This window comes from Lontra canadensis, unplaced genomic scaffold, assembly GCF_010015895.1.
Source record: "Lontra canadensis isolate GAN:19392208 unplaced genomic scaffold, GSC_riverotter_1.0 scaffold206, whole genome shotgun sequence".
Taxonomy (NCBI): domain Eukaryota; kingdom Metazoa; phylum Chordata; class Mammalia; order Carnivora; family Mustelidae; genus Lontra; species Lontra canadensis.
Window position 1 is genome coordinate 692,633 of NW_022631200.1, and position 8,650 is coordinate 701,282.

The 8,650-nt window shown below is 63.2% G+C and overlaps 2 protein-coding genes across 2 annotated transcripts in view; one reads left to right on the forward strand and one right to left on the reverse strand.

Moving 5' to 3' along the window:
- The first annotated feature begins 833 nt into the window (after nucleotides 1–833).
- ZNF784 (zinc finger protein 784) lies at nucleotides 834–3,077 on the forward strand. Its single transcript, XM_032848548.1, has 2 exons — nucleotides 834–952; nucleotides 2,152–3,077. Exons 1-2 carry the CDS (start codon nucleotides 851–853, stop codon nucleotides 3,046–3,048), a joined length of 999 nt encoding a protein of 332 aa, XP_032704439.1. The 5' UTR covers nucleotides 834–850; the 3' UTR covers nucleotides 3,049–3,077.
- A 2,993-nt stretch (nucleotides 3,078–6,070) lies between these two features.
- The window catches only part of ZNF865 (zinc finger protein 865), a 10,097-nt gene continuing 7,517 nt past the window's right edge, over nucleotides 6,071–8,650 (reverse strand). Inside the window, exon 3 of the mRNA XM_032848732.1 lies at nucleotides 6,071–8,642. Within this exon, the coding sequence (XP_032704623.1) occupies nucleotides 6,537–8,642 (2,106 nt within the window). The 3' untranslated portion in view covers nucleotides 6,071–6,536. The remainder of the gene's footprint in view (nucleotides 8,643–8,650) is intronic.

Below are 8,650 nucleotides of genomic sequence, written 5' to 3' on the forward strand. Positions count from 1 at the left end.
GGTGGCTCGCGGCTCGGCAGAATCAAGCCCTCCCCGACGCTACACAACCGCTACGCGTCCCCGGAGGCCGGCACCAGGACGGCTGGTGGTCCGGCGGACGCTCTGGAGGTCGGGCGGCCGCAAACCGCCGCGGCCAGCGGATCCCACGCGGGGACGGGCGCGGGGAGCTGGCGAAGGGCCCGCAGGCTCCCCCGCGCGCTGAAGGGGACGCGGCTTCCTGCCCCGGATGGTCCCGGGGCCAAGGAGAAGCACGGGCCGGGCCTGCTGCCAGGGACGGCCGCGCCACCGCGTCCCGGGGGAGGAGAAGCGGCAGGTTCCAGCGGCGCTGCCCGGCCGTCCCCAGCGCCCCCGACGCGGCCGCAGGGGCGCCCCGTACCCCTCTTCCCACCGCCGCCCGGTTTTACACCCGACACCGCGGGAACGTGGCCCGAGCGGAGGTGGGCTCTCCACGCCGCACCGCCCTGGGCTGTGCGCGCTCCAGGCCCGCGGGGCCGCGGCTGGCCCAGGACCTGCCGTGGAAGCCCCCACGCCGGCCACCTTCGCACGGCCCCCCGGGGGCGGCGACAAGACCGTGTGGGGGTAACGCGGGAGAGGCTCCGGCGGGAGTCGGCGGACGGCCACGGCCTGCGGATGCTGGTGAGCGGGAGGGAAATCCGGACTGGCCGGGGCCACCTCCGCGCCCCACACCGGCTCAGCCCTCCGTTGCCGACAGGTGGGAAGAGACGCGGCCCTGCCCTCCGGCGGGCGGGGCGCGGCCGCCGCAGGGCCACGCCCTTACCCGCCCGTGTGCGCCTGCGCAGCGCCGCTGACGGGGGCCCGAGCCCCGCCCCCTCCCGCCGCGACCACGGGCATGGGGGCGGGGCCTGAGCACAAGATGGCCGCCGCGCGCCCGGAGCCCCCGAGTCCGAGCTCAGCGGCCCCGGAGCCGCGATCCCCGGAGACGCCGGACGTGGTGCGGGCGGGGAAGGGGCCTCGGCCGGGTTCTCGAGGCGGGAGGAGGTCTCGGGGCAAGGGGCGGGGCCGGGGCGGGGCCTACAAGGGCTGGGCGGGGGAGGTATTTAGGGCTCCGGGTCTGGGGGCGGTGCTTCTCGGGGTGGGCGAGGGGCGTGGCATAAGGAGGAGCCTATGGGGGATGGAGGGCGGGGCATGGAGGGGCGGGGCTAGAGGAGGGGGTTGGGTGGAACATCTGGGCGGGAGATGAGTCCTGGGAGAGATCTGAGATTGCGTTTGTGTAATGAGGGGGCGGGACCTCCCGAGGGGCGGGGCCTCAGAAATTCTGGGGCTAGTGGAATTGGGTGGAAGATTGGGAAGGTGACCCTGAACCGCAAGGGTGGATAGTTATGGTCGGAAGACCCACGTTGGAGTGATTCTGCAAGAGTCTGAGTGACGTGTCCCGAATGCCTAAGGGAAGATTTTAGGGGGGAGGGATGACTGCTCCAGGTGACTTTGGAACTTTCCCCACTCAGGACTGGAGAGTAACAAACATTTCCTGAGCTCGCACTTCAGCTCAGTAGGTAGGGAGGTGAACCAAGCAGATAAGGACTCTATTCTCTTGGAGCTCACAGTCTAGAGGAGAGACAATAAAATATATTTATTGTGTTACATGCTATAAAGGAAATAGTGAGCTGATAGAGTCAGGGGGGTCAGGGGGGCTAAATTTAGATGAGAGAAGTCAGCTGTGTGCCGGATTATATTTACACTGGGGTCAGAGACAAGCAGCAGCCAGATCATGATGGATATTATGATGATGGTTTTGGATCTTAAGTGCATTTGAAGCCATGGGAGGGTTTTGAGTGGGAAAATGACGATCCAATTTCCATTTTCAAAAGGTCATTCAGGCTGCTTTGGGGAGAGAGCAGGCATAGAAACAGGGGTTCTGCTCAGGAGGCTTTTTCAGTTGTCAAGCCAAGAAATAATGGGCTTCTAACTGGGGTAGAAGAGGGAAATGGCTGCATTTGTGATGTGCTTGGGATAGGAGTGGAAGTCTTGAGAAACATACTGCAGAATCCTGGAGGATGGAGGGCAGGATCTGAAAATTGAGGGGCCCAGTATGCTACAAAGGAGATGGGTGTTTTAATAAGTGGGCGTGTTGGGGAGGCCCTGTGGGAGAGTCCACAGGCTCCTGGTCTTTTCTCCACCCCACCCTCCCAGGTCCTGGTGCCTGATGATGGCCGCCCCACCACACCCCCGAGTGACCTCATCGAGATCCAGGTGGTGAAGGTGACAGACACCACGCTGGTGCCTGAGCCCCCGGAGCCAGGTTCCCTCCACTGTGCCTTGTGCCCAGCTGCCTTCCGGCTGGTCTCTGAGCTTCTGTTCCACGAACATGGCCACCTGGCAGGGGGGGAGGGCGGTGGGCAGGGTGGGGACCCCAGCCGGTGTCATGTGTGTGGCCACAGCTGTCCGGGCCCCGCCAGCCTCCGCGCCCACTACAGCCTGCACACGGGGGAGCGGCCCTACCGCTGCCCCCTCTGCCCCCGGGCCTTCAAGGCCCTGGCGCCTCTGCTGCGGCACCAGCACCGACACGGGGTGGAGCCAGGGACCTCTCAGAGGCCTCCGGAGGTGGCTGCGGCTGGAGAACAGAGGCCCGGGGTGCCCCAGGAGAGGTCGGAGGTGGTGATGGCGGCGGCGGCGGCGGGTGCTGCGGTGGGGAAGCCTTTCGCCTGCAGGTTCTGCGCCAAGCCTTTCCGCCGCTCCTCTGACATGCGCGACCACGAGCGGGTGCACACGGGCGAGCGGCCCTACCACTGCGGCATCTGCGGCAAGGGCTTCACGCAGTCCTCAGTGCTGAGCGGCCACGCGCGCATCCACACGGGGGAGCGCCCCTTCCGCTGCGCCCTGTGCGATCGCACTTTCAACAACTCCTCTAACTTCCGCAAGCACCAGCGCACCCACTTCCACGGGCCGGGCCCAGGGCTGGGGTTGGGGGACTCTGGCAGCCAGCAGGCCACAGGGGCCGAGGGGCCAGGGAGTGGGTGTGGGCCAGGAAACAGTCTGGAAGAAGGGCAAGGGGAAGGGGCCAAGGTGAAGATGGAAGTCGACCAGTAGGCTGGGAGACCAGGGCTGCGGGGGCATTGACACAGACAGTAGGAGGCAGATTGCAGGGGAGGGGGAGGGGGGGACAAGGAGGCAGGAGAGGGGAGATTGGGGGAGATGTGACAAGAGCTAACAGAGATGGCCATGAGCAGCTAGTGCGGGAGAACACAGGGAGACCCAGTTTTAGGACCCCCACAAACCCAGACAGCACCTCCATGAGACTCAGAAAGGCACAGACACCACCTGGTGGATGCCCAGCTAAGTGTGAGGACTGTGGGCTGGATGTCACTTCCCAATCGGCCTGCTCATTGGGTGCGCTCGTGCAAGACACGGCTTGTCCCCACAGAGCCTGGGCACTATGGAGGGAGCCAGGGTTAAATGGAAGGGGCAGAACCAGGGTCTGTCCTGGTGTCTCTGGGCTAGCCCATCATCTACAGAACCCTGGACGATCTTGGGGCCTAGGGTGGGCCAGGATGGAATCTTTTGCCTACCTCACTGGATTGCACTGAACCTGGGATGCCTACCCACCCTCAGGCAGAAGATGCTCACCAGGTCCTCCGTAAAGAGACTCTGGGATCCCATCACCTCGAAGCCAGAGGGTCCCCATGTCCTAGCCGAGGGCACTCAAGCCTCAAGGACGTAAGCCTGACCGTAAAGACCTTGACTCCAAGAGCTGCTCCCGGCTCCCATGGTGGTCCCTCCTTAACCCACCAACTCTGAAGCCACAAAAAAATTCCGGACAGCAAACAGCCACCTAATCTCCCCTTTATAAGGCTTTAGGTTCAGAGCCCATGGCCCCCAGATCTCCAAAGTAGCCTCAGTTTCTCTGATTTCCTCCACTCCCGATCGGAAGCAAACAGCTTAATGCCTGACCCAAGGCTACCCCAAGGAAGGGCTGAGATGGCAGCATGGTGGCCTGGCCTGTGTACTGCGGGTGTGGGATGAACTAAGTCACCGTAGTGGGCGCGAGAGGAGGACCTGGGAGCTGGAGGTGGGGAGCCTCCAGTTCTACCATTAAAGGACTTTCTGAAGGGTCTCTCTCTGTCAGTCTTGTGTTTGGAGGGTGGAGGTAGAGGGTCTACCCTGTGGTCTTGCCACGAGGAGGGAACTGCAGCCTCGCTCTCTCCAAAACTGCTTTCTCATCTTTAGCTCTCAGAGATGTTATGTGGTTCAGCTGTGGCAGGAGGTTTAGGGAAGCTTGGCAAAATGAAGGGACTCATGTGACCAGTACACCTATCACGAAGGGAGAGCTCCAGATAGGCACACCTTCCTGCTCACCCAACACCTCTCACGGGATGTCCCTTAGGCAGGTCAGAACACCAGCAGAAGTCAGTTTCCTCCAAAGAAACACCTGCATGTCCTATCATTGGCATCACCACCCAAGCTAGAGACCTGGGCAAGTTCCTGAAGCCTTCCTCATGCACTCATCTAATCCCTATCCTCAGCCCTTTCCCACTGTTGGGCCAAATCAGTATCTTTGGAATCTGAATGCTTTCCATCATCAGTACTTTCGTAGGCCAAGCCAACACCAGCCTCCCATCTGGGTGACTACCCAGCAGCACCATCTCCAATCTCCATATGACAGCCTCATAGACCCGCGGCTCCTTGCGGCTTTGAGAAAGGATTCAGGCATAAATGCCTATAGGAGCTGGGTGGCTGGATGCAAGGGGAAAAGCCCAGCACCAGTGAGGGGACACAGGCCAACGGGCACTTCGGCTCAGAGCTGAGCTTCGAGGTGGGGCAGTTGGTTGGAGATTGGAGAGTGTGCACTCGGTCTGAAGACGGCAATGGTTACCCAGCTTTGGGAGAGTGCAGCTGGGTTGCTAGATCTTGCAAATTTTTCAGAAGTTCCATTAGTTAATTATGCAAAATCTTTTGATTTCCAAATGTTAGCAACTAAGTCAAACTTTATTATTATTTTTTAAATGCATGGGCTAAACAAAGGCTGGCAGTGGCCTGTATCCAGCAGCTGCTGGCGTCCGGGCCCCAGGATCATCCAAGCTTCACTCTTTGGAATCCAAAGCCCTTCAGGATCCAGCCTCCCATGCCTCAGCATCTCGGACCACACTCAGCTTTGAGGTTCTCAGTTAGGTTTAGTTAGACACACTAAACCCTCCACCTAGAGTTCTTTGCCCACATTACCTGGCAGGCTTCTGTGGCTTTTGTTATTGTTCGAGTATCACTTCCTCCTCCAGGAAGCCCCCGGCTCTAAGAAGGTGACTCCTCCATGCTCTCAGCGCCCAGTGATCATTCCATGTGCTTTCTATGGTGCTGCCCCTGGGGACGCTGGCACCAGGTGTGTCTCATGCTGGGTCTTCAGCACTAGCCTGCGTTGGTCACACTAGGCTGCTGCCCTCGTGTGGGCCAAACCGGACCCGCCCAGGCAGTGTCCCTGAACCAGCTCTGTCTTCAAGTTTCAGTACTGACAGCACCGTGGGCCCACACAGTCCCAGTTCTCCCACGGATCTGCCAGGTGTCCTCCGAGCCGCTTTCTTTTCCAGGACCTCAGCCCCCTCTTCTGACAGTTGGGAGAACTAAACGCACATTGAAGGGCACATGGCCGGCTGCTCCAACAATGGCAATGAGGGCTGTGGAAGGGCTTTTGAAGCGCCTCCAAATTATCCTGGAGGGACAGGCGCGGCGGGGGTTCTCTTCCACCTTACCTGAGGGCAAGGAGCATGTCCGGCTCGTGTGTCCCCAGTGTCCAGTGAAGGACCCGGCCGACAGGGGCCTCGGGAAACGCTGGCCAAGCAAACAACTGCCACAACATCTCGAAGAGGAGGAGTCTGGGTACGCTGTCGGTTTCTGAGAACAAAACTTACCTGTCTTGTTCATCTCCCTCTGCTCAAGGTGCACACTACAGCTTGGGCATGATAAATCCTCAGCAATTCCCAGCTGAACGAGGCAAAGCAGAAAGTGTGAGCACGAGTCGAGGGTGTTTGGGGAATCAAAAACCCTGGGAGACTAAATTTCTCAACTTTCCGTTTGTCAGCGCTTAATCCCCTCCCTGGGATGCAAGAAAGGACTGCAGCAGCCCTGTTGGTAAGATTTATTATTCTCCGCTCTGTACAAGCCGCGTCTGCCCCCCGCCCCCACCCCCACAATCCAAAAGAGCACCCAGTCCCCTTGTGCCCTCCCGGCTCCGCTCATACTCCACCTTCCAGCCAGATCCCAAAGGATTGGGGAGGGGCAGCTCAGACCTACATCCTCCACCAAAGCTTATTGGGAGACAGAATGAGGAAGGTTACAAAACGGGGTTGGGCGGAGGATCAAGTTCAGTGGCTGGCAGGGTGAGAGGAGGGCCAGACAGGTCCAGGATGGGAGCGATCCAGTCTTGAGTCTGTAGGGCATGGGCCGTAAGGGAGGCTAGTCTGTCCGAAGTCCTGAAGGGCGGCCAGGGCAACAGCGAGGAGGGGTAAGAATCTGATCAGCAGCTGGGGAGGGGTGAGTGTGGGAGGGGACATCTGATTGGAGCCGCAAACGGAACCCCTCCCTCCTGGTCAGGCGTCCTTTCCCGCCAAGGTGCCCGCCCCTGCCCCAGGACCCCCCAGGCCCTCAGCTTTGTGGGCCAGCCGGTGTTTCTTGAGGCCATAGGTGTTGGCGAAGCCCTCGCCACAGGAGGAGCAGCGGAAGGGCCGGCCGCCCTGGTGGGCCGCCAGGTGCTTACGGAAGTAGCCAGGGTCCTTGAAGGCCTTGAGGCAGGCCGGGCAGCGGAGCTCGGGCCGCGGCGGCTCGTGGGCGCGCTGGTGGCGCAGGACCGAGCTCAGGTAGAAGAAGCCCTTCCCGCAGTGCTCGCAGCGGTAGGCGCGCTCCCCCAGGTGCAGCCGCTGGTGTTCCAGCAGGTTGGAGCGGTAGCGGAAGGTCTTGCCGCAGGCGCCGCAGCGCTGGGGCCGGGCCACGGCGTGCAGCCGCCGATGCTCCGCCAGGCTGGAGGACTGCGCGAAGCGCTTGGCGCAGACGCCGCACTTGAAGGCGCGCTCGCCGGTGTGCACCACGCGATGCTGCCGCAGGTACCAGGAGCGCAGGAAGCCTCGGCCGCACACCCCGCACCGGTAGGGCCGCTGCTCCGTGTGGCAGCGCTGGTGGCGCATCAGCAGGGCCGCCTCCCAGAAGCGCTTGCCGCACACGGGGCAGCGGAAGCCCCGCTTCTGCCGGTGGCTGCGGCGGTGCAGGAGCAGGTCGTAGGCCCCCGCGAAGCTCTGGCCGCAGAGGCCACAGCCTAGGGTCCGCCGCACCAGGTGCACGTACTTGTGAGTCACCAGGCCCAGGAAATGCTTGAAGCTCTGGCCACACGTGGCACAGCTGAAGCGCTCAGGGCCTGAACTGGCCCCCCCACTACCCCCAGCCACTGCTGTCCCGCTTGCGTCGTCAGCCCCGGACACCCCAGCCAGTGCAGCCACAGCTGCCCCGACCTCTCCCGCCAGGCCGTTGTCCAGCACACTGGCCGCGTTGGCGCTGCCAGAGCCATCCTGGGGCTGGGGGCCACCGGGTGCTGGCGGGAGCAGGCGCTCGGGGGCGGCCTGGTGGACCAGCTTGTGCCACATGAGATTCTCAATGAAGCCGAAGGTCTTGCCGCACGCGTCACAGCCATAGGGCTTCTCTGCCATGTGAGCCTCTTTGTGGCTCATCACGTGGAAGAGGTCGGGGAAGTGCTCCCCGCAGTCCGAGCAGGCGTAGCTCAGTGCATCGGCGGCCCCCGCAGAGGTGGCCGAGGCGCCGGGCCCACAGGCCCCTGGTGCGCCCTGGGTGGCCGGGAGGCCGGCAGCCCCGGCCAGGGCGCAGGGCAGCTGGAGCCGGTGCACCTGGCGGTGGCGGGTGAGGCTCTGTGGGTAGCCGAAGACTTTGCCGCAGAGCTCACACTTGTAGGGCCGCTCGCGGGTGTGCACCACGTGGTGCTTGCTCAGGTGGAAGGACTCCCGGAAGCGCTTCCCGCACACGGGGCACTGGTGGGGCTTCTCGCCCGTGTGGATGCGCTCGTGGCGCTTCAGAGTCTCGCGCCGCCCGAAGCCGCGCCCGCAGATGCCGCAGCAGAAGGTCTTTCCAGGCACGCTGGCGCCCGAGCCCCCCGACCCGCTGGTCCCAGCCCCGCCGAGCAGCAGCGGGTGCGCCCCTAGCAGCGGGACGGGTACGGCGCCGTAGACCACCGCCGCCGCGGCCGCCGCGGCCTTCTCGCTGTCCGTGGCCGGAGGGTCGGGGGGCAGGAGGTAGGGGCCCGCAGGGAAGGCCGGCGGGGGCTGCGGGACCGAGGCCGCGGCGTCCTTGGGGGCGTCGGGGGCGGCGGGAGGGGCGTGCGCCGCCTTGTGCCGGAGCAGGCTCTGGGGCGCAGAGTAGGACTTGCCGCACAGGTCGCAGGGGTACACCGGCCGAGGCCCCGCCGCGCCCGCGCCCGCGTGCGCCGCCTGGTGCTTGAGCAGGTAGGCGGCGTCGCGGAAGGCCTTCCCGCAGACGCCGCACGGCAGGCGCAGGAGGTCCGCCGAGTGCGTCTTCACGTGCCGCTTGAGGCTCTCCCTGCGGTTGAAGCTCTTGCTGCACACGGAGCAGGAGAAGGGCTTCTCGCCGGTGTGGATGATCTGGTGCTGGTGCAGGTGGCTGGGCTTCTTGAAGACCTTCCAGC